The 25657-nt window shown below is 50.5% G+C and overlaps 1 protein-coding gene and 1 long non-coding RNA gene across 2 annotated transcripts in view; both read right to left on the bottom strand.

Annotated features, from left to right (window-relative positions):
• FRZB (frizzled related protein) overlaps positions 1–5797 on the bottom strand; it is a 30666-nt gene extending 24869 nt beyond the window's left edge. Inside the window, exon 1 of the mRNA XM_077883657.1 lies at positions 5302–5797. Within this exon, the coding sequence (XP_077739783.1) occupies positions 5302–5782 (481 nt within the window). The 5' untranslated portion in view covers positions 5783–5797. The remainder of the gene's footprint in view (positions 1–5301) is intronic.
• A 2248-nt stretch (positions 5798–8045) lies between these two features.
• Positions 8046–23970, bottom strand: LOC144304650 (uncharacterized). The gene is made up of 3 exons (XR_013371578.1): positions 23392–23970; positions 12593–12678; positions 8046–11994 (listed from the first exon to the last, which is right to left on the bottom strand). It is a non-coding gene; the product is annotated as an uncharacterized LOC144304650 (long non-coding RNA).
• Between the last annotated feature and the right edge of the window lie 1687 nt (positions 23971–25657).

Genomic DNA, 25657 nt, shown 5'->3' with positions numbered 1-25657 from the left:
TGACAAGTATGGACAGAGATTGCGGCTGTGACCGAGGGCCCCCAAGTCCTGCAGCGAGGCTAACGGAGAGGGGAGCTGCACCCAGAGAGGCGGGGGCGAGGCCCATGCAGGCCGGGCCGAGGCACCGCCGATGTCAGCAGCACACCCTCTGCACAGAGGGCATCGGGCTGTGGGCAGCAAGCCATTACTACCCCGGACCCGTGACCCGGGGGACCCACTGGAAGCCCAAGCTGAACGAGCCGCAGTGGAAAAGGAAGGAAACTGGATTCAGAGCAGGTTCAGGGACACTTGAACGCGGGGCTACAAGCGGGGGCTGCCGATGGCTGGGGGCCTGACCTCGCGGCCCTGGGATCGAGCCCCAGGTGGGGTCCCTGCTCCGCGGGGAGCCTGCTCCTCCCCCTGCTCCTGCTCCTTCTCCCAAAGAAATAAATAAAATTTTAAATAACATAAAAGGGGGAGGTGCTAGAATCAGGGTGGCTCTGGGGCCTGGAGCCAACAGAGAGGGAAGCATCGGCCGACGCGGGGAAGGAGACGAGAGTTCACTCCGAGGCGCTGCCCCTGAGGTCTGGGGGTCGGACGGGGGCCTGGGACATGCTTGGTCCTCCCCAAGGGGCAGCACGTACCTGTCTGTCCTGGAACCCCTGCCCGCGGCCGCCTCGGAGCTCTCGGGGGCTTCAAGCGACAATGCCCAGAACCTGATCCTTTAACTGCAGCCTGAGGGCCAGCGACAGATTCTTCGTCTTAGGTTATGAGTCCCTTCCTTCTTCAGGAGACACGAAGCGTGGCGGAGGGTGGCGGAGGGTGGCCTCTGCTGGACCCCCTGTCCCCGGAGCTGGCCTTGCTCTCCTTCCCACGAGCAGGCGGCGCAGCCAGCAGGCGTCATAGGGCCAGGCCGCCCCCCCCAACAGCAGGGGGACGGGGTGCCGCTGCCCTGCCTGTCGCTGCAGCCGATCCCGCTCCTGCCAGGACCCGGTGGCCCAGTGGGCTGCTGTCGCTAACTCCCACGCCGTCCTGCTGTGCCATTTACCGGCGCTTCCCGGGTACGGCGCCTCCGTCCTCCTCCATCCTCCTCTTTTTTTTTTATTTTTTTTATTTTTTTATTTTTTAGGTTATAATTTATTAGGATCAAGAGAGGCATTAACATCAATTGACTTAATGCGTACTTTAAGAGAAATTTATGTCTAAGGAAAAGCTCCTCCTCTCTCTCTTTTTTTTTTTTTTTTTTTTTTTTTTTATTGGTGTTCAATTTACTAACATACAGAATAACACCCAGTGCCCGTCCTCCTCTTGCCAACGTCGCTCTCCACCGACTCGCTCAGGGCCTAAGGGCCACGCCAAGCCGGAGTTCCAACGGAGGGCCCCCCGCTCTAAACCCGCGAAACCGCGCACATGAGACCAGTTCTGGACTAGTCACGTCCGTGTGTCCGTCCTTCTATTCACCTACTGGAAGGGGAAAGGCCCAGCACAGCTTAGTTTTGCTACTTATCGCAACAACTACTTGGAAATTTGGCAGGAATGAGACAAACAGGGACACCTGGGTGGCTCGGTGGTTGAGCGTCTGCCTTCAGCTCAGGTCGTGACCCCGGGGTCCCGGGTTCGAGTCCCACATCGGGCTCCCCACAGGGAACGTGCTTCTCCCTCTGCCTGTGTCTCTGCCTCTCTCTCTGGGTCTCTCATGAATAAATAAATAAAATCTTTTTTTTTTTTAAAGTAATGAGATAAAAAATGAATTCTTAAAATAAGGCTTGGGGCCTACCCAAGATTCTATGCCCACCGGGCAGGTCAGCCGCGGCCCTCGGAGACCCGCGTCCCTGGGCCACCAGAGCGCCCCGCAGTGTCTCCCGTGAGGAGGGACCACAGAACCGTGCTCTCTGCGCCTGAGTCGGAGTCTCCACTTGTCCTTCCCATTCCATTCTCCGGCCCTCGCACGACGTCATTCTGCCTTCTTGGTATTTGGCCCCTCAAATAGCTGTAGACCAGGGCGAAGGAAAAGGCGGCCTGTTCCGGGAGCGCGGAGGAGTGACCCCACGGCGGCCCAGCAGGCGGGACGGGCCCGGAGGACCGTGTCGAGCAAGGGCCAGGGTGACAGGCTGACAGCGGCCCGGAAACCGGCGCTGCCCGAGGCCGGGGCCGGGGCCAGGGCCGGGAGCCGCGGCCGCTCATGTCAGACCACACGTGTGCTTGGATCCTTGCTCCCTGCGCTTCCCAGACACGCCGTTTGTCACCAGCAGACGCCCATCAGGCTCATTCTCTCCTCCTTCCCGCTGCTCCCCCAGGGACTCGATCCGGTGCCTGAGACCCGGGTCAATCGCGCAAAATGAAACCTGAGGCTCACGGGTTCAGCAGGAAGATCCGCTTTCCCACTGGGCCCGGGGGTGAAGCTTGCGTTCCAGAGCCGAAGTGACAAAAGCTCCAGGCTGCATCCGCACTGACCAGGGGACCATTTCAAAAAAGAAAAACCTCATTTTGGGATCCCTGCGTGGCTCAGCGGTTTAGCACCTGCCTTCGGCCCAGAGCGTGATCCTGAAGACCCGGGACTGAGTCCCACGTCGGGCTCCCTGCATGGAGCCTGCTTCTCCTTCTGCCTGTGTCTCTGCCTCTCTCTGTGTCTCTCATGAATAAATAAATAAAATCTTTAAGAAAAGAAAACCTCATCTTGTCGGAAGGACGGTAATCAGGACGGTTATCAGGGCAAAACAGAGAAGCAGCAGCACAGTCTGTCAGGGCCCGCGCCCCAGGGACCAGGCTGCTTCATCTCATCTCCCAGGCCCCGCACACGTCCGAAGACTTTAGCTCACTCAGGTTACAGAAATTCCCCAAAATGACAGCTGAGAGGGGTCCAGACTGAACACCTGGTCTGCGGGCTCCGAGCCCACGCCCTGCTCGCCCCCCCATCCTCGAGAGGGGACCAGGGGTCTGAACAGAGGACGTGAATCCTCAGATGCAGCAGCCGCAGGAAGCCCCAACCCCGTGATAAATATACAATGTGGACAAAGAACAAATTCCATATAAATTTGTCCATAATAGTCAGGATGTGAGCTTTTTTTTTTTTCTTTTTTAAATGTACCCTGGCCCTTAGTATTTTGAAAGCAAAGAGTAGTTTGAAGCACTGCTCCGTTTCTGTAAGACTTTGCTTTGTAAAGGGGCCTAGACTCGTTTGTGGGATCATACTGTGCTAGGAAGGAACAGATCCCTGAACGCTAGGATTTGAAAGTCCTCTTGGCATTGAAGGAATGCGAAGGTGGCCCTTTTTATTCAGGGAGACCTCATTTTCGTATTCGGAGGCCGGATTCTAATCCTAAAACATAAGCAATTCTGTTTATACCTAAAGGAAGGCGGGGGGAAGTGCTTCGGGAACTATCATATCCCGCTGAACCAAAGAGTATATTGCGTTGTAAATTAAACCGGCCACATATGGTAGTGACTAAGTAAGTCCAGGTGCCTGACAGTTTGACCCAGGACAGGGAATGCAATTTTTAGCAAGCTGGCCTCGGAAGCCAGGAGACCCTTCGGGTTGGAATCCAGCTCTCCATTCCCCTCCCCACCCCTCCTGCCACCAGGCTCTCTGATTCACACTGAAGGTTGTGGTAAAAAAAGGGAGACGGTCATAAAAATATGGTTCCAACTGCCACCTAAGCCTACTTATTTTTCTAGCAAGGATGCTGTCAACAAAGTGGATATTATGGCATTTTAAAGCAGCTCAGAAACCAGGTCCCACATACTGACAAATTGTTTCCATGCATGGCCTATTTGAGGGCTTCAATGAGGCAATTGTTCTGCATCTGGTCCCCAATGATAGGTAATTCGGGGACACTTAAGGAAACTGCTTCCCAACCATATTGACCATGGCTTTTGAGAGCTGTTACCCTTGCCAAACCTCGCTCGTCTGAGGTCCAGGTCCGTCTCCAAGAGAGGTTTCAGAACAAGTCTTTTCCTTTAAGGGGAGGAAAGCTATTCAGAGTGAACCATCGCCACCCCATTCCTAGTCGCTGGCCCGAGCGAGCGAAGCGCCTGCATCTAACTGATTCTAAGTGCCTGGCAAAGCAGGGCAGCGACTGAGCAAACTTTCCAGAATCCGCACAGCCTGTGACTTTACTGAGTACAAAGGCTCAAGAGTGTTCCTTTAGCCCAGAGAAATACATTCCTCCCCGCTTAGAGCACACAGCCCGTTCTGGGCTCTTGATTAAAAGCAGCAAGACAACAGGTATTTAGAAGCCCGACTCACTGAGCGAGGGGATGATCGAAAAGCTTCTGGAATCTTTCTGTTCCTGGGTTTGCAGTACTTTTCGCCTCTTTGCTCACTGTATGTTGAGCGGGTCATTGTGCACAGAAAGCAGTTTTTCCCCATCAATTCTCTGACAGCCAAGAACCATCCCTTAGAAATGGACTAAGGGTGTGAGCACAGGCTGAACAACTTGAGAAGCAGATGAAGTGGGGGGGGGGGAGATGCCCAGGAAATGAACAGGGGAGGCAATCAAGTCATCACATCTAATAAGAGAGTTCCTCCCCGGACGGGATGAAAGAAGACCAACCACCAACCATAAATATATCCATATATGAAACTATATGAAGGGTGCAAGTTGAATTGAGGGGTCCTACGCGGGAGGGGTACAGAGCGAGAATTCAATGAACCATCATGAGCTGGGTTTCGCTGGGGTCTTCAGAGGCACGACTGTCATAATGAGACCAAACAGTTGTGAGAAAACCACCTGTGACTGATTCCATTAACCGTCGGAGAGCAGGCAAGCTCTTGGGGGGCAGGGGAACACCCCGAGGGACCCGGGGGTGATGCACATGCAGAACAAAGGGCATGAGATGAGGTGTTCGGGCCGGGTCTGCAGAGCACAACAGCGGGCTGGGGAGCTTGGGGGGCGATTAAAATGCCCTTGCACGGGTGAATGGTGACAGCCGCCTTGGGCATAACCCCTTTCACCCCTGTGCCCCTCACAAAAGGGCTGCAGGTGAGTGGCATGTGGAGGGGGCTCAGCAGCTTCCCAGCCACCCGGGGCTGGAGTGCGGGAACAATCTACCCCATAGAGACGAGGGCAGATTTAGGGTGAAGGTAATTGCTCACACTGGACTGCGAGCAAACACATGCCACTGACATCCGAGGCTGGAGCGAGGTCCCTGGAACCATCCAGGCTTTCCTAATGGCTAGAAGGGGGGGGGGGGCGCAGTCTGAGCCGCAGCTGGAGACCCTGCAGCCGCTGGAGACCCTGCAGCCGCGGGGGAGGCGGGGGGGGGGCGCACGCGGTGCCCCCAGGAGCCACCCATGGGGAGGGGGGGGCGGGGGGGACTCACCGGCTCCGTCCGCCGTGACGATGGCCTCGGGCGAGATGCACACGCCGCGGTCGTACACGGGCAGCTCGTCGCAGGCCAGGCTCTCGGGCCACGCGTGGCGGTACTTGATGAGGATGGGCTCGCAGCCCTGCCGGGCGCGCTCGCACACGGACTTGCAGGGCTTGATGGGCTCGTGCTGGAAGTCGATGGTGCAGATGGGCGCGTACATGGCGCAGAGGAAGAAGAGCAGGTCGGGGCTGCAGTGCGTGCCCAGCAGCCCCTCGAACTGCTCGATGGCCAGGATGGCGTTGGCCTGGGTGCTGTGGTGCAGGTGGTTGGGCATCTTGGTCATGTTCCAGGGCAGGGCCTGGCACAGCGGGATGCGCACCGGCTCGCACGCCGCAGCCCGAGCTCCGGGCGCCCAGAGCAGGCTCGGCGCGGCCAGGGCCAGCAGGCCGGTGCGCAGCAGCAGCAGCAGCCGCCCTCCGGGGCCGCGCGCCATGGTCCCCGCGGGACGCCGCGCCCGCCCGCCCGGCCCCCGCCCCGGCCCCCGCCCCGGCCCCCGCCCCGGCCCCCCGCTCCTCCCGCCGCCCGCCCCGCGCCCCGACCCCGCGCCCCGAGGGCTGCGCCGCTGCTCGGCCGGGGACCCCTGGGACCCTCCGCGGGGGCGGCCGTGGGCCGAGCGGGTCCGGGCCCGGGAGGCGACCGGAGGCGAGACCCGACTCCGCCGAGGCCGCGGGCGCCCCGGACCGTCGCGTCCCCGGATCCGGCTAAGGAGCCACCCGGGGCCGGAGCTCACCCGCGGGCCGGGCAGGGCGGGGCGGGGCGGGGCGGGGCGGGGCTCCACGTGGGGGGCGGGGCCCGGGGCCCGCAGGCTGGGGGCGCAGCGCTGGGATGGGGCGGGGGGGGGGGGCGCCCGCAGGAGCCGGAGCCGCCGGAGCCGCCCGAGCCGGGAGCTCCCACCGCCGCTCGCCGCGTCCCGCGCCCCGGCCCCGGGCGCAGCTCCGCCCCCCCCCGGCCCGCCGGGCCCCCGAGCCCGCCCCCGCCGACCTCCGCAGGCCCAGCCCCGAGCACACCCCCGTGCACTCCCAGCCCTCACCCCCCACCCCGTGCACTCCGAGCTCTCACCCCCCACCCGTGCACTCCCAGCCCCCGAGCACACCCCCCCGTGCACTCCGAGCCCTCACCCCCCACCCCGTGCACTCCGAGCTCTCACCCCCCACCCGTGCACTCCCAGCCCCCGAGCACACCACCCCTGCACTCCGAGCCCTCACCCCCCACCCCGTGCACTCCCAGCCCTCACCCCCCACCCGTGCACTCCGAGCTCTCACCCCCCACCCGTGCACTCCCAGCCCCCGAGCACACCCCCCCGTGCACTCCGACCCCTCACCCCCCACCCCGTGCACTCCCAGCCCTCACCCCCCCACCCCGTGCACTCCCAGCCCCCGAGCACACCCCCCCTGCACTCCGAGCCCTCACCCCCCACCCCGTGCACTCCGAGCTCTCACCCCCCCACCCCGTGCACTCCCAGCCCTCACCCCCCACCCGGTGCACTCCCAGCCCTCACCCCCCCACCCCGTGCACTCCCAGCCCCCGAGCACACCCCCCCTGCACTCCGAGCCCTCACCCCCCACCCCGTGCACTCCCAGCCCCCGAGCACACCCCCCCACCCCGCGCAGTCCCAGCCCTGAGCACACCCCCACCCGCAGTCCCAGCCCCCGAGCACCCCCCCCCACCCCGTGCACTCCCAGCCCCCGAACGGCAGCTCCTGTTCCCGGGAGGGGGCGGGGAGGGGGGAGAGCAGGGCTGCGCGCTGAGGCGGAGGGGAGGGAAGCCTCGAGAAGCTGCCAGGATGCGATCGCCCGACACGGCGCGGACTTGGGACGTGCACCTCCTCCCCATCCCCACACTGGCTGCAAAGAAGAGCGCCCCCCCCCAGGCCCTCGCTAACCTGTCACGGAGGAGTACCCCAGGCTGCCCCCCTGGGACCCCCCCTGCACCCTCGCGCCCTGGGGATAGCTCCGTAAGCAAACTACAGCTCTCCCTCTGCGGGTCGGCCCCGCCGAGCCAGACGGAGGATGGACGTCAGCTGTGTCGCTTTAAATGTCCAAGTCACAGAAAACAGCCCCCTGCACGCAGTGGTGGGGCTTTATCAGCCCCAAGGTCAGGACTACAGAGTCTGCATTGTGAGGAACTAAGGGGGGGGGGGGGACACTGCCTTTCAAAAAAAGAGAAAGAAAGGAAAGAAAGAAACAAAGAAGAAAGAAAAAAGAAAGAAAGAAAGAAAGAAAGAAAGAAAGAAAGAAAGAAAGAAAGAAAAAAAAAAAGAAAAAAGAAAGAGGCAGCACAGTGCACATAATTTCAAGTAGGCCACCAGAAGCAAGAAACAGGTTTAAAAGAAAATTCGTCTTGTTTGCCTGCAGAATTAGAACGTTTGGAGTTTTGCTTCTTAAGGTTTAGAGTGAAAAGCTACCTGCTTTGAAGTATTTGGATATTCCCCCCCCCCCCCCCCCGATTTCACTCACTACAATAAAATGGCACTTCCTATTTATCTCTTGTCACCAAAGGTTTCTCCCAAAGCCTGAGAGAAAAGTGCAGGAAATTTACACCACCCGGGTCGTGACAATCAAGATGCCGCTGACAACGAGAAAACCCTTCCCAACCAAAGTAGCTTAATCTAGAGAAGAAAATGGAAAACAGATCCCCTCCCGGTCCTCTCCCTCCACTAATGAGCCCCCCCCCCTCCCGGGCATATTGTGATATTGTGGAGGGAAGACCTGGGGAGGCCCAGCACCCTGCCCTTTCACTCGGCAGAAGGATTACAGAATGTCAGAAAACACAGCCTTCATTGAGACGAGAGGAAAACAAACCCTAAAACAAAACAGGAAGTCACCTCTGCTCTACATCATTGAGATATTTCGCTGCTTGAATCCAGCCATTTCTCCCAGGCAGCAAGAAGCAGGAAAAAGATGCCCCCCCCCCCTCCCGAGCCCACGGGGAGATGCCATCTTCCAGCCCCCAGCCCCGAAAACATCACGGCTCCCTTGAGTTTATGGAATTTTATCTCTAAGATGACCGTAAACAGCAGTTTGTCAGTAAATTTTTTTCAGAAGAAAGTTTGTTCCATTTAGGAGAGGAAAAAAAAAAAAAACACCCCATAATAGATGATAGATAACGAGCCATTTAGCAAGTATGCAAACTTTGATCTGCAGTTATTTCATGTCGTGTAAGAAAATAAAGCCAAGAATTACAGAAATGAATTAGATGAAAAGTGATACAAAAAAAAAAAGAAAGAAAAAGAAAAGAGATACTGCAAGTGCAAGGTGGGGGAGGGATTGGAAAATCGTGGCTATTAGAGCCTTTGGGGGCTAATCTGCATCTAATAGGTGGCTGGGATTTTCCATAAATTAGAAGGAAGAAGCAAAGAGTAGATCTAGTAGATTCTGTGCTATTAATGTTCTCGGGTTCATCGTAAGTCTTAGAAGACACAAGCTAATTGTCTGTATGGTTCTGCGAGTCTCTGAAATGAAGGTTGCTTTCCTCCCCCGGCACAGAAATGATCCACTTGGTCTACTAGGTGCCCCCACCGTTTTTCTCTAATCCAAATCTGTCTTTATCAAAATCCAAACTAAATTTCACTGCCTCCCTCAAGGCTTTTGGGTACACTGCCTGGTTCCGTGCATTTTTCTAGTTAGTTCCTCTTGAACTTTGCAAATTATTCTTTAGCACCTGTCCCGTTATTGCCTGAAAATTGTTTCTCTTATTATTTCATCTGGGTGTCCTCTGCCCTCCTAGATGGCATGTGTGTTTTTTTTTTTCAAGAAGAGAATTCATCTAATATTTCTTTCGAAATAGGCATTTGAGAAATGCGAGCTGATGTAATTTAGAACGCAATACTTTAAATATTAAGATTTTAATGCCAAAAATATAAAAAAATAATAACCATCTTAAAGAGAAATAAGATACGATTTGAATAAACAGTGAAGTCTGAAAAATAGGCGATGTGATGGTGAGGGAAATACAAATCAGATGTGACCTGCGGTCTCCGCTAGTGGATGAGCCGTAGCCCCAAGTGAGCGCCTTCCAGCAGGCCCACATTCAGAGAGATCTAAGGGAGGGTGAATCCGGGTCCTCCGAGGAAGTGGATCATAGGTGGCTTGTTTGTCTTACGTTATTCACTCGGTTTTATTTAACCAGTTGTTAAAAGGACAGAATCCTTCTGGAAAGTGCCCCTGGGCTGCATGCAGGGCAGCTGACTGCCTCAGACCTTTCCCCCTGTCTGCTGAAGAGAGGGCAGACGAAATCATTTGCAGGCAACACACAAGTGGCTGGAGAATCAGATAAAGGGCTATTTTGTTGCACGTAGCAATAGGAATCTTTTAAAACTCACTTTTTAGGGGATCCTTGGATGGCTCAGCAGTTTAGCACCGCCTTCAGCCCGGGGTATGATCCCGGAGACCCAGGATCGAGTCCTGCATCAGGCTCCCTGCATGGAGCCTGCTTTTCCCTCTGCCTGTCATTCTCTCCCTCTCTCTGTCTCATGAATAAATAAATAAAATCTTTAAAAATAAACAAAACTCATTTTTTAGAACTAAGGACGGAATTCAAAGATTTTTGAGAAGATTTGAGAAGGCTGTCGAGGTGCAAATGCAAATAACTAATGTACCAATACCCTCCTGAGAAAGATCCATGGAGACCTGGTTCCAGGACTTCGAAAGGCTCCCCAAAGCACATGCGGTGGCTCTTCGGGGGGCTGGGGACGTCCGGCCTGCAGACTGAGGCCAGTCCCGTTCTGGGGGGAGGGGGGGGTTGGGGGTCGGCCCCCGAGCCCCGAGAGCAAGGAGCCGGGTTTACTGAGTACCCACTACCTGCGAGGTGCAGAAACCAGCCGGTGCTTGGCAGAGGTGCTAGTTGCAAACACCAAGAGGCGAGGCTCCAGGCAATGAGGCATCTCCCAGGGCTCTGGCAGCTGCAGAGGGGCCAGAGATGCCACCTGAACCCTGCCCCTTCCCCCACTCAAGCCATCACTTCCTTGGCAGAGGGCATGCGGGAAGCGCAAGGGCCATTGCTCCCTGGGGACCTAGGTCTCTCCCGGGGCCTGTCCTGGTCGGATGTTGGCTTTGCCTTCCAGGAACAGGCTCTCCAAATGGGGGGGCCTTCAGGGCCTCCCTCGAGGTGCTGTGCACCTTTGGGAACGTGTCACCTTTCCGGCCTCCACAAGCCATCCCATGAAAGCTGCCGCCTGCGAGCTACCTGGACATCAGGGCGGTGACCTGGTGAAGTGCAGGACCGCAGGGCCTCTGACGCCCCGACGCCCGGGCCCCAGCCCAGTGTCCGGCAGTAGGTCTGGGCCGGGCCCAAGAACTTGCATTTCCCACACCTTCCCAGGTGACCTGGTATTGCTGTCCCCGGACCACACTTCGCACTTAGATATGAGGCTCCGATTTGCCCTCAGCAAATTCTGCAAGCTACGAAGATTTCATTATTTTATCTCCTAGTTATGTTTCCTTAGGAGGAATCTAGAAACAAAATTTCAATAAAGCAGCCTGACAGCTAAGGTACACTCTGAAGGGGGGTGAGGGAGGAAAAGAGGATGAGATTTCCCTACTGGTCCTTCAAAGGCCAGCCCTGACAATAAAATCAGCTGGCTCTCTGACCCCAGTGACTTTGCTAAAGGAAACTAGCACCCTCCACTGCCACCGCCGCAGAAGAACAATAGATCCAGCTTCAAAGAAGTTCCAGACGTAACCATAGTATCTTAGCAATGGAAGGAACCTCCGCAGTCTAGCCCGCCCACCTGTTCCTCCCCCTCTGACCTCCCAGCCTTCCCTAGCTTAGTCTGGAAAAAAAAAAAAAAAAAAACCCTCAGAGATAAAAATCACTTGTGCAGAATCATGCAGCCAACGGCGGTTAACGGGTGCTCGGGTGCTCCTTCAATGACCTATTTACACGGCAGCCTCCGTCGGAAGTTATGTTTGGGGACACCATAGAAAGTATGTAGGATAATGACACCTGATGGTATCCAGCTTTCACAATCCCTTAAAATCATCCAAACCTTCCAAACAGCCCCAAAGGATTTGAGGGTCCAGGAGGAGGGGTGTGGGACACATCCAAGTGGACTCCAGACTCCAGTGCTCCCTCTGTCTGGCGTCGGCGGGAAACTGATCCCGAATTTTTTCCTAATCTCCCTTCGACAACACTTACTTAGAGATGATTGCTAGACCAACCCTCCGCCATCCTACTCTGGGACAGACCTACACGTTGTGCTACGCCTTTCCTCTTGGATCTTTAAAGTCTCGATTTACTCCCCGGGTGCCCCTCTGGTGGCGAAGGGAAGTCAGGTGGCTCACCCGTCATCCCAACAGGGACTTTAGGCTTGAGCTGTGACTGAACAACTGAGCAACTGACTGCGACGGTCAAGACCGAGTCAGAGAAGCCTGAAAAGGATCCCCACGGTACTAGGAATCCTGCAAAACGGTCAGTAAGAGGCCAGAACCCAGCGAGTCCTCAGTCACCTGTGACGTGTCGCACGTGAGTCGTGCATCGCAGGCTTACCCTGGGAGATGGATTGTTCTCTGCCAAGAACAGGTAGATAGCGAGAGCGTGAGTCCGCCAGCGTGGCAGACGCATCAATTCGAAACCAATGAGGGAGGGTTTTTTTGTTGTTGTTGTTTTTTAAGTATAAAATCGTCTCCTCGGTTTTGAAGAATGAGCCTATACCGGAATATCAGAAATGGTTACTGAAGGACTCCTCGGCTCACAGCGAGGTATTTCAAGAATAACCAAGGCCGGGTTAGGGGCCTAAATCTTCCCACGCATCCTCCGAGTGTTAACAGAACCTTTGGGGCACTGGGGGGATAGTCCTATGTCACCAAGCAACTGATTGGGCCCCTGTGCGAATCCTGACCTGCTCGCCTTCCTGCCACCAGGGCATCAATCAGCCTTAAGAGCGCCTGGCAGGCGGCTCACTCCGAGAAGCGGCTGCCCCAGGATCGAGCCCCTCAGCTCCCCGATCGGTGGGGAGTCTGCTTTCCCCCTGCTTGTGCTCCCTCCTCCTCTCTGCAAATAAATAAAATCTTAAAAAAAAAAAAAAAAAACCAGCCCGTGCATCCCCCCAGCCCCCGTCCTTTCTAACTGATGCCCCGACCGTCACAGGGGCCTCAGCTACTCTGCCCTTCCCACCACCACCTCCCGGCCTCTGGCTGCCACCCTCCCTTCCAGTCCTTCCCCGCACGTCTCTCGTCCAGAACTGGGCCTCCAGGAGGCAAACGCAGACCTCATGCTACGCTTCCTCCCCACCTTGTTTCCTTACCTGCCCGAACTTCGAACTTCGTCCCTGGGCGATCTGTTTTCCTTCCTCGAGCACAGGCGCCTTTCTCAGCGCATTTATTCACTAAGCTGGAGACAGAAAGAGCTGGAATTCAGAGAGCGCCAGAGGATGGCTCTGGACGTGGGCCACTCGGTGACGGGCGACAAGGGCTTGCCCGCGGGCCCTGGCTCGGCCTGGCGCTGCCGGGGCCTCCACCTCCCCGACCGGCCCAGCGGCCGCCCGCAGCGTCCCTCTTTCCACTTCACGAATGAGGAAGCTTGGTCTCGGGTCACCCATTTTCCCAAGGCCCCAGACGCAAGCAAAGGTCATGTCAGGGTGGGGGTCCCCACGGTGCACGGCGGCCTGGGCAGCTGGGGGGGAGCTGGGTGCAACAGAAACCCTCTACCTGGACCCCGGGGCTCAGCAGTGGGGCACCTGCCTTCAGCCCAGGGGATGACCCCGGGGTCCCTGCATGGGGCGTGCTTCTCCCTCGGCCTGGGTCTCTGCCTCTCTGTCTCTCTGTGTCTCTCATGAATAAATAAATAAAATCTTAAAAAAAAAAAAAAAACCCTCTACCTACTACACCGCATGCCATCCCCCAGGTGGCTTTCACGGACACAGCTCACTCCTCCGGAGCCTAGAACCGTGTGGTCCTTGGCTCGCCCACAGGCACCGAGCAGTCACCACCGTCAATTTGAGACCGTTTCCCCCACCTCCCCCCAAAACCCATACCCATTCGCAGTCACTCCTCGTTTCCCCCTTAATCCCTTCAGCCCTAGATGGCAGCGAATCTCTCTTCACATTGGCCTATTTAACACTTATGCAAACTCACACAAATGGGACCGTACAGCACAGCTTCCCGCGGCTGGCTGCTTTCCCCTCCTACGAAGTTTTAGGTCCATCTACATTGTAGCCAGAACCTGGAAAAAAACCCATCAGCTAATGGGCACCTGTTTGGGATTTTTTGGGTTTTTTCCACTTTAGGGCTACAACGAATAATGCTGCCATAGTATCTGTGCACACATTTTTTTTGGTGGACATATTTTTTTAAAGATTGTATTTATTTATCCATAAAAGACACAGAGAGAGAGGCAGAGACCCAGGCAGAGGGAGAAGCAGGCTCCATGAAGGGAGGCCCGAAGTGGGACTTGATCCCGGGACCCCAGGATCAGGCCCTGAGCCGAAGGCAGAGGCCCAACCGCTGAGCCACGCAGGCGCCCGTGTGTTTCATTTCTGTTGGGTACATACTCAGGAGGGAACTTGCTGGACCACATAATAACCCTATGTTAAACCTTCTGAGGAACTGCCAATCTCTGTTCCAAGTAGCAATACCACTATTCCCACCAGCGATGTGGAAGGGGTTCTCATTTCTCCACTTCCTCATAAACACTTACTATCAACGTCTTTTCCATCATCGCCATCCTAGGCGGGTAAGAGGACATCTCTGTGGTTTGGGTGCATATTTTCTTAACAACTAGTCACAGTGAGCATCTCTTCAAGTGCCGATTTGCTGCTTAACTAATCATCTTGGAGGAGATCTTGATTCAGACCCTTTGCATTTTTTAATTGGGTTGTTTGTCATTGATGATTTGTTCTTGAGTCGTAGCAGTTCTTTATATAATCTAGACACCAGCCCCTTATCAGATAGATATATCATTTACAAATATCTTTTCTCATCCTACGGTTTGTCTTTCCATTTGCTCAATAGTGTTCTTTGAAGCACAGAAAGGTTTTAATATTGATGAGGTTCAATTTATCTTTTTTTTTTTTCTGTTCCCTCTTTGTGTTATATCTAAGCGGGCTTTGAGTGACCCAAGGTCACGAAGATTTACTCTTCCACTTTCTTCTAAAAATGTCATAGGTTCAGCTCTTGTATTTAGGGCCAAGATCCATTTTTAGCTAGTTTTCGTGCAGAGTGTGAGGAAGGGGTCCGACTCCCTTCTTTTGCATGTGCCTATCTCGTTGTCTCAGCACCGTTTGTAGAGAAGATTTTTCCTACCCCATTTCTTGTTTTGACACCTCTGTCAAAAATCAAGTGAACACCTAGACGGGGCAAGCTGGCGGAGGAGTCGGATCCCCAAGTCACCTGTCCCCACCAACTTACCTAGGTAACTTCCAAACCATCCTGAAAACCTACGAATTCGGCCTGAGATTTAAAGAGAGAACAGCTGGAAGGCTACTGTGAGAAGAGTTCGCGCTTCTATCAAGCTTTGGAATCCAACTTTATTGACTGTGTCATTTCTGTGTCTTTGTTACTTTAATGTGTGATTTAAATAAATGTTTTTAAGTACATTAAAAAAAATCAAGTGAACATGGACATTAAGGGTCTGCCTGGATTCTTAACTCCATTCCACTGATTCTCTTGATAACCTGATTCCATCTGATGGTAAGTAGTGAAGACCTTAACACCAAGATGGGTTTTATCTCAGGACATTTGTCTTGTAAAGCCTGTCTTCCTTGAGCAATCTCTCAGAAATAATAAGGCAAGACGGGAAGATGATAATTCTCAGATCCTACCCTGAATGTATGACGTGATATGTTATTAATGCGATATTATTAACTGAGCACAATAGCAAAAGATTTTTTGAGCCCAAAGGAAAAACATCCGGTTAAACCCATTCCTTACATTATGATACATGACAGTCTCTGGAATCATTCTAGGGGAGAATTATTCTATAATTATTCTATAATTCTCTCTCTTCTATACCTTCCATCTAGATAAAAATTTGTTTTTACTTATAACCTTTATAAGAAATCAGTTCTGGGGCAGCCCGGGTGGCTCAGCGGTTAGCGCTGCCTTCAGCCCAGCGCATGATCCTGGGAACCCGGGATCGAGTCCCACATCAGGGTCCCTGCATGGAGCCTGCTTCTCCCTCTGCCTGTGTGTGTGTCTCTCTCTCCTCTCTGTGTATTCTCATGAATAAATAAATAAAATATTTTTTTAAAGAAATCAGTTCTAAGCCTATTTCAAAAATATTTAATAATTATAATTCATAAGTAATTATAAGTAATATTTATTTTGATCCTCAATCCCAGCTGTCAGTCTGATCCTGTACGTTATTAAAGTAACAGAGAAGTGAGAGGCTCTCCTATTTATTTTTCTATTAAAGATTTTATTTATTTATTATAGAGAGAGAGAAGCAGGCTCCATGCAGGGAGCCCAATGTGGGACTCGATCCCAGGTCTCCAGGATCACGCCCTGGGCTGAAGGCAGGCGCTAAACCTCTGAGCCACCCAGGGATCCCCGGCTCTCCTATTTATTGGTTGACCTGATGAAGTTTAGGATTGGCTAGGACTCTGCACGTAGGTCTGGGAAAGCACTCCTTTCCCTTGTTCCACGTCCTCTGAAAGGCAGCACGGTGCGTGGAGTGTTTCCCTGAGAGAATTAGGGGAAATGCTATATGGAGTTAGCATTGCTCCATTATTCTATCTGAGGTTAGAAGATTGATTACATGGGGACAAAGAATCAGCCATCCTTCCTGCTGGCCGGTCAAAGATAAAGACCTGGTGGAAAAAAAAAAAAGACCTGGTGAAATTATGAAAGCAGCAACACAAGGGAAGATCAGAGGCCGTCCAGATACTTTCTAAGCACAGAATTTCTCTAAATCTACCTCCTGTCTTGATGCAAGTTCATCACTAGTAATGGCCAAACAGAAACATTTTGAATTCTTTAAATATCTTTTAAGAATAAGACAGAGTGCCTCTTTTCTTGGCTCTTCTTCCTCGTCGGTTTTGAAACTTAAGTGATTCTAATTGGTAAGCATAATATAATCTGCTTTAAACAAAAATAGTTTAGGGGCAGTTTAGGGGCACCTGGGCGGCTCAGTGGGTTAAGCGTCTGCCTTCAGCCCACGTCATGATCTCAGGGTCCCGGGATCCAGCCTCACAAGGGGCTCCCTACTCAGCGGGGAGCCTGCTTCTCCCTCTCCCTCTGCCCTCCCTCTACTCGTGCTCTTTCTCTCTCTCTCTCTCTCTCTCTCTCTGTCAAATAAATAAAATCTTCAAAAAAACGAAAAACAAAAAATTGAAAACAGTTTATAGGTCTTCAAGAAGGCCTTGGAGAGGAGAGTCCATGGGCTCCCACTTACAGTTTTATAAACAGTATAAATGCTTTCATTTTTTTTATTATGATAAGGATGGTGATTAACACGAGAACATAGCGGTTAAGGTCCAGAAATCTGGGTCCAATAGCACCAAACTATTGGTGGGAAACATGAAGCATCTTCTTTGAGGGGCAGGAATGGGATGTAATCTCTGGAGAAAGCTTAAAAGAATAGTGTTGTTCTGGAGAAGAACATTGGCCCGTTCATTCATTCAACACTTACGGCCGGCCTTGTAAGCTCCAGATAGTTTTAGGTGGAATAAGCAGCACAATAAACAAAGTCATGGCCATCATAAAATTGGCATTCTGATCATTTTTTTTTTCTGTACAAAATGGAAAGAACTGTAAATGGTCAGCCCTGTGTCTTAACTGAGGAAGGAAGGACCAGGTTACAACATGATGCTACAGCAAGAAAGAATTACATTAGATCGAAAGAATGTTCAAGGTAGAAGTTGATAAAGTCCTGAATTTGTTCCCTTAAAAATTAAGTTATAATTGAAAGAGAGAACATGTTTCTCTTCCAAGAGTGTAGACGACTCCACCTGCAAACCAGGTCCACCTGCAAACCAGGTCACAGATCGCCATTTCATATTCAGTCAGGCCCTACGCTTAACGTGGAAGACGGAGGCCCTGGGAGGTGAAGTTTAGGAAGAAATGGCAGGTAGAAAAATGGTTAATTTGGCATTTTTGATAGTGCATATAAACAGCTTTTGAAAAACTGCTTACATTTCACTGACATATTGTGATGCTGGTGTATATATTTATTTAGTCACACTTAGTACCCTAAGTGTATACAATTGAAATGATTATTTGTCTGGCAGGTGGCATTTAATGTTTCATTTCACCAACTTACAGGTCCCTATATTCTTTTTATTTTTGTTTCTTCCCCTACAATATCCATGGACATGGTTTTTTGGTTTTTTATTTTTTGTTTTTGCTTTTTTTTTTTTTTTGCAGGAAATTGCATTTTCTCATCTAGATATAAAAAATGTTCACAGAAGTATCTGTAAGACCTGAATTGCCAGCTTTGTGCAAGCCACAAGGAGCTCTCTGTCACCCAGCACCGCATCACTAACTCGGGGTGGGCCGCCCGGTGTTACAGATACCATCCATAGTGAAAGAGGAGGTGGGGAACTTTTCAGGGCTTTCCATCTGCTATGCATTTTGTTTTAGGACTTGTTTTTCTCTGAAGAATGCAGTTCACAAGAGCTAAGGTTTTCCCTAAAGTATTCAAGAAGAACCAAACAGAAAACCACAAAACTGTAACACTTAATTCATAGTAAGGCTATAACAAAGGAAGAAAAGGCAATCAAGAAACTACTTTACAGGGGCACCTGGGTGGCTCAGGGGTTGAGCGTCTGCCTTCAGCCCAGGGCGTGACCCTGGGGTCCTGGGATCGAGTCCCACATCGGGCTCCCCGCAGGGAGCGTGCTTCTCCCTCTGCCTGTGTCTCTGCCTCTCTCTCTGTGTCTCTCATGAATAAATAAATAAAATCTTAAAAAAAAAAAAAAAAACTACACAGAACAGAATTCAGTCACATTTGAGAAAGAAAAAAATTACCCAAATAGACAGCCAATCAATTGTTTTTATTGTACCCTCTAGGGAAACAAATGTGTAGGTTCTGTATATAAATAAACTTATTCCATAGTTTTAAGAAATGTAATGTTCCTTAGGTGTTCACAAACTCCATGTTTTCAACCAAAGTACAAAATTAATTTTTCTTTCCTGGATACAGATCATTAAGATCTGTGTCATAGTCACATATAGATCTCAAGGTATATAAAATACATGTTCCCATTCTTGCATCTTAAATGGGTATAACTAATATTGATATTATATTCCTAAGGCTAGGATGCATTGATGGAGATAAGTTATTAGAAGAAAATGCAGAAAATAATGTTTGATGGCTACCCGTGATCGATACAGCATGCAAGCACCCCCTGACCCCTGGAAGGGAAAGAGAATGAAGGGAAGAGCAAAGGAACAGGCTGGTAGGATGCTGGGGACAAACTTGATGCTGGTAGAGAAACCAGGAGATATTTCAACAGATAGGAGGTGATGTGCACTCTTCTCCCCAGGATGGAAGACCTTGGGAGGATTCTGGACAAGGGGCAATTTTTCTGACCTGTGAATTCGAGCAAAGAGTACTTCAGGCTTCCCCTCTCTCCCTGGGAGCCCTTCCACTGCCCCTGGCGTCCCAGGTGGTCTTTCGAGGGGTGGCCCAGCACTGGTAAGAGAGGGCTTTGTTGATTGGACTCCTTCAAGATTTACCAACAGCCCAACTTCACCCGATGGGCCTCCGGGACAACTGTGTGCCGCTGGAATCCGGTTCCCCTGGAACATGAATGGTAACGGGCCCTGCCTCAGCTGAGGGAGGCCTCAGCGATACACCACGAAAAAGGATTCGATTCCAAAAAGATGTGCACCACTCTTGTCAATACGACTGTGTAATTTTGTAAGTAGGATCATAGAGAATAAATAGGTCACAGATGATAAATACACTATTTAGCAATCCTTCAACTCTCGCCATTTTTATTTTTCTCATGTTTGCCAAGGCCTTCCCACCAATTTCTCTCTCGTATTGCCTCTTCTTTGCCCACCTATGAACAGAAATGCCCTGGAGACTAAGCATGACGTAAATATAAGATGGAACAGATGGTGTGCTAAATAACCCTGCCCCCTCCCCAGAAAACCGGGGGCTGGAGGTGCTTTTAGCACACTGTGTGTTTCTCTAAGGCTAAAATCCTGTTGTACCTTTTTATCCTATGGGTCCTGTTCAGGAATCTGATCTGCACTGTAGTGTGTAGCTAAAGCCATAAAACAGTAGAAGTCTCTGAGGCAAGATCCATGAAACCCCCGAGCCGCTGTGCACCCCACTTGCAACTTACCACTTGTCCCACCAGGGTATCATGTGCTGTCGCCAAGATGCTCCTGCTTATTTTTTTTGCAACTCTTCATTGATAAAAGTCATGAATTCTGAGTACGTTCGCAGGAGCCTCTGAACCAAGGCTCGAGTCAGGACATAAATATGTTGTCCCGTGATGGGGAATGGCTACAAAATGCGGAGGCCTTGTGGATAAAAATTCCTGTACAGTTCCAACATTAATTAGTACGTAAATTGTTTTTAAAATTTACATCTGTTGAACCCTTAATGGGTCTGCCCCGATTTCCTTTTATTTTTTTTTTTTTCATTTATTTATGATAGTCACACACACAGAGAGAGAGAGGCAGAGACATAGGCAGAGGGAGAAGCAGGCTCCATGCACCGGGAGCCTGACGTGGGATTCGATCCCGGGTCTCCAGGATCGCGCCCTGGGCCAAAGGCAGGCGCCAAACCGCTGCGCCACCCAGGGATCCCTCCTTTTATTTTTTTAAAGAATGTCCACACACAGGTACCTACGTACTGGGTAATAGTAGCATGTAATTCCAAAAGGTGTGGTGATCCTTTATTGCTTGGAAGGATTATTTGATTCTTTAATTTTTTTTAAAGACTTTATTTATTTATTCATGAGAGACCCAGAGAGAGAGAGAGAGAGAGAGAGAGGCAGAGCCACAGGCAGAGGGAGAAGCAGGCTCCCTGCGGGGAGCCCGATGAGGGACTCGACCCCAGGACCCCGGGGTCATGACCTGAGCCCAACGCAGACGCTCAACCACTGAGCCCTCCCTCCCCAGCCAAGCATCCCTGATTGTCTAATTATTAACATTAGATTGTATAGGTTAAGCATGTCCTTCAAAGTGCCTCGGGGAACCACTACCAATAACACTTTCAAACTAACACAGGGGACAACAGAGGAGGAGCGGAGAAGAAAACTGAAATTAGAATCTTCCAAATGTATTCCTCTGTCCTTAAGAGGAGATGCAGTCTGGAAATTATTTACATTTGCAAATATTCCGTAGAAAGCACAACTTCTCCACCTTGGGACCTTCAAATGTTGGTCCCTCACCACCTGGAAGGTTAAGTCTCCCTCTTCCCCTCTCCCTTCCTTCCTCCTCCCCCTTCTCTCCCCCTCATTACACACACACACACACACACACACACACACACACACACACGTATACCCATATCTATATGCTCAATTTTATTTTTAGATCAATGTTTTATGCCTACGTCTTATGGCCTTAGAAAACAGAAAATAAATTTCTGGTCCCTATGGTTGAATCTATATATTAACAAACAAATTTGACTAATGAAGAACAAAGGGCCAGATTGAATATAGTAGAAATTTGACGTGTCTGGTTGGTGGCGGTGTTGGGGCTTTTTAATCCTATTTTCAATGTTAAGAAAATCCAGTTAGATTTATGTAACTTAAAGCACTCTATTAGATCAGAAGTACGTATTAATTGTTTTGTTGATAATGATAATTTAGGGGAATGGAGAGGAAGGAGAAAACAGATCATCGAGACATGCAGAGAAAACCTCTGGGCTCCGAATCAGTTTGCAGGAGGAGGGAGAGGGGAGTCGCCTTCTGCACCAGTTTCATCAGAGATTTATCAACACCACCTCTTTCCCCTCTTTCGAACTCTGATTACATGGCCCTCATTCAACGAATGAAGCACCATAAGGTTAGAATTAGATGCCTTGTCTCATTATTAGGGCCTCTAGGAAGACAAGACCGTCTACACTTGCCATCGTGCCATTAACCATAGCCAGGGTCCCCCCAGAGCCTTTATCTGCACAGCCCGGCTCGATAAGAAGGTAGGAGGCTTTGAAACTGGATTAAATGTGAGCAAAATACAACTCCTTGGGAAGGCATTCCACTGTATTCTAAAAAATAAGATTTTCAGACTTTAATTTATAGGGCTCTTCCAATTTGTGACTATCCACCAATGAATTCTAAATCCATTTGCTTTACAGCGAACTAACTAGAAACACCTCAGGGTCAGGCTCTCCAGGACGGTCGAATTAATGTGGCAATCTAAAGGAGAAGACTCGACAACAACCCACGCTAAATATTTCCCAGACGCATAAGATGTGACATTGACTTGAAAATTGCCCTAGGTCACCGTTTTGTTTCAAGATGCCACACTGAGCTTCAGATCTGACTTACGGTGTGTATTGTATGCTCTCTGGCAGCCACGGGCTCGGCAATTTTTTTCAGACAAACATAACATAGCAAATGGCTAAGCTTAAACAAAACTTTACTGCTACCAATTAAATGTTCTTTAGTGTAATGCTTTGGAAATGCTCCAAAATTCTCAGTTTCTTTAAAAAATAAAAATAAAAAGTTTTTGCCAAAGTCATTGTTGCTGCATTTACCCAGTCCCCAAATGGTAAATATAGCCCTAACTGTAAAGAGAGCAAAAAAACAAAATAGGGACGCCTGGGGGGCTCAGTGGTTTAGCGCCGCCTTCGGCCCAGGACGTGATCCCAGGGTCCCGGGATCGAGTCCCACATCGGGCTGCCCACAGGGAGCCTGCTTCTCCCTCTGCCTGTGTCTCTGCCTCTCTCTGTGTGTCTCTCATGAATAAATAAATAAATAGAATCTTAAAAAAAATAAAAAATAAAAAAATAAATTCTAGATGAACTATGCCAAAGTCCTAGAGTTCGTTTTTTTCTTTTGACTTTCTTCTGCAGCAAAGACATAAAATGCACATTGAAATTTATGAAAACGGCCACAGTGTTTATCTTTTTTTTATTACAGTGATTAAGGCATTTAAAATACATTCTGAGGTTCAACATGGTCTCTCCTAAAGAAAGCTTTCAGAGAATAACCTGAGGTTGTTAATAGTGAAATAAAAATCCTTTGAGTGAAAAGTCTTGAAACGACCTATCCCACTGAATGCCTTATGCCTCTTTCCCTCTCGGAAAAGCATCACTTATTAGTGGAGTAAAATGATAAAACTCAAATAACTTCAGCACTGGGTTCTTCTGTAGTCTCTTAGCCTTCAAGGTGAGCACATGATGACTGCAACTAAGAGAACAGTTAAGCTTTATTTAACAACACGCTTGGTCATTGCTTTCCCCTTGGAGGCTCACAGGTGCAAAATTAAACTGAATCCACTATTTGAGGTTATGAAGTGGATGTGATGGGGCACCTACCTCAATGGGTTTTTTTTTCTACCAGGAAGTATTCCAAGTATAACATCATATGATGTGAACATCAGGAACCTCCACAGAAGGCAGAAATTATGCTCCACCCATTTTATGCCCTCAGCACGATGTCTTCTATACACGTTCAATAAATGTAGATTATGAGAGCGGAGAGTGAATGAAAAAATAAGCAAAAGGATATGTGTCATTTTTGTCCAGTATAGCAACTTTCTGTTCTTTAAGAACGTTTTGATATAAAAGACCAGTAAAAATTTCACAACACGTTTTCCGAGTGAGGTTAAATCTAACACTAAATCTAGTGGGCGTGAAAGGAAGAAAGCAAGCTATCCTCGGAAGTCACCCCTGTGCGCCTCCGGTCCTGAAATTTAAGAAGGACCCAGAAGGTCAGTGGGGCTGCTCAGCCTCCACCTCCAGTATGAGAAGGTGCCGAGTCCTGATGTCCAGGCTTCCCCAAACCCGTCTCTTTAAAGCAGTGTAAGTGGCTGGGGCTGAGACTTACCCTTTAAAGTTTTAATCAAAACCCTATAGAGGCCTGGCCCAGGACGGCCGGACCCCTGACATCTTCCCACTGCTGTGGCCATGCTCCCCTCCCAAACCACCTCTACCCCAAGGCTCCCAAGCCCTGGTCCCATGCCCCTGAGACCTTACCTGGCCCTCTCTCCAAGTCACAGAGCAGCCTTCCAATTCACGTGGTCTGCTCCAGGAAGGCTGTTGCATGAGCACGACCTTCACGAACTCTTCCCCAGTCCCGGCAGCATGCGGTGACTCATCCCCAACCACCTCACTTCATCAGATTACTCTGTTAGAGAGACATGTAACAATTTCCGAGGCCTTAGGGGTGAGAGCCATAGTGCAACTCTTCTGGATACCCTGCCCTACTTCCCAGTGAGCAACTCCCAAGGTATGTGGTTAGGATTTGTAACCCAAAGGAGAAGAGATTATTGTTTTCCTCTAGAATTAGCTTATGTGGCTTCTTTAATCAAGGCATGTTAATCCAAGGCAAAGCCCTTTCTGCAGCCATATTCTATCGTAGTAGAATAAGAGGCATGTCTTATCATAGGAAAGTCAGGTAAGCAAAGGCTGCACTCAGCAATTTCACCACCCTTATGGGTACGCAAAGAGGTCACTCTTGCTCTGCAAAGCACTATGATGGCAGATCCAGTGCACATAACCAGCATCATGCAATAGCTATGTGGTCGTGGAAGTAATAATGATGGTGGTATGATGGTGGGGGGGTTTGTGGTGGTGGTGGTGGTCGTGGTTGTCGTCATGGTGGTGGTGATGGTAATAGTGGTGGTGGTGGTCATCGTGGTGGTGGTGGTGATGGTGATAGTGGTGGTGCTGGTGGTCGTGGCGGGGGTGGTGGTGGTGGTGGTTGTGGCGGGGGGGTGGGGTGGTCGTGGTGGTGGTGGTGGCAGCAGAGAACTATTTGCGTATGTAGGAGAATCCTGGTATGCTCTGTACCTAAAAGATGATCCCGGAGAAATCCAGGAAAGAGAAATCCTCATCTCCCTCGATTGTGAACTGGAGAGCCCAGAGCTCAGTGAGATCCGAGTCTCTCCCTGGCAATCACTCCCATGGTGATCTCATCCAATCCCGTGGCTTGTTATGTTCTATCTAGAAACTGATGACCGCCAGGTTTATGTCTCTTAGCCCAAGTCTGGCCCTGAACTCTCCTCAACTTCCTACTCCACAATTTCCCCTTGGGGTATCTACTGAATGCCCCAAAGTTAGTACGCCCAAACCGCACCTCTGCTCTTCCCCACCTGATTGCTTACTGCCCCCACCCCCACCCACCTAAAATAAAATACTAAAGAATGAAAAAGTTGGCCTACTTGCAATCTTTCCAACCTCAGTTAATGGATCCATCCTTCTAGTTAATTCAGGCCACAATCCTTGGGCCTCTATTTCCTTCAGTTCTACCTTCAAAATATATAAAGAGTCTACTGCTTGTCATCACCGCGACTGTTAGCCCAGCGGTACAAGTCTAGATTATTCCTAGAGCCTCCCGACTCGTCTCCCTGCCTCCGTGTTCAGCTCCTCACTGTCTAATCCCAACAGAAGACACTTTAAAAATATAAGTCAGATCCTGTTACTTTTCCAACGGCCTTCTTTTTCCCGAAACGCAGACACCCTGTCTTTACGGCGGCCACCCAGGCTCCAAGGGATCCCCCTTCCCTCTGGCTGAATGGCCTACTACTCTTAGCCTCATTCACACACACACACACACACCCCCCCACGTGTTTTCTTGCTGCTTCTTGAACATGCTGGGAATGGAAATGCTCCTGATGCACGGATTTCTCAGCCCAAACTTCTCTAAATTCAGATGTTAACTTCTCAGTGAAGACTTCCCTGAAAAGGTAAATCTAAAAAGGTAAATGCTCAATCCTATGGCCTCTTTATTCCTCTTCTACTGCTTTATTTGTCTCCATAGCTGTTTGGACCTGGTAGCAAACAGTAATATATATGTGGATATCCTGTGGCCTAGAATGTAAGCTCACGAGCATAGGAATTTGACCACTTTGTTCTAGAGCCTACAACAGAACCAGGCGCCTAGTAGACACTCAAAAAATATTTGTGTCACAAATTAATGAATAAGTATGGGGGATCCCTGGGTGGCGCAGCGGTTTGGCGCCTGCCTTTGGCCCAGGGCGCGATCCTGGAGACCCGGGATCGAGTCCCACATCGGGCTCCCGGTGCATGGAGCCTGCTTCTCCCTCTGCCTGTGTCTCTGCCTCTCTCTCTCTCTCTCTCTCTGTGACTATCATAAATAAATAAAAATTTAAAAAAAAAAAAAAAAGAATAAGTATGAAGAAGAATCTTTCCTGACTGTTCCACAAAAGCACAGCAGCATTGAGAAGTTCTTCATTAGGGACGCCGGGGTGGCTCAGTGGTTAAGCGTCTGCCTTTGGCT

The sequence above is a fragment of the Canis aureus genome, chromosome 34 (genome assembly GCF_053574225.1).
Source record: "Canis aureus isolate CA01 chromosome 34, VMU_Caureus_v.1.0, whole genome shotgun sequence".
Taxonomy (NCBI): domain Eukaryota; kingdom Metazoa; phylum Chordata; class Mammalia; order Carnivora; family Canidae; genus Canis; species Canis aureus.
This window is presented reverse-complemented; position numbering and strand designations above follow the sequence as displayed.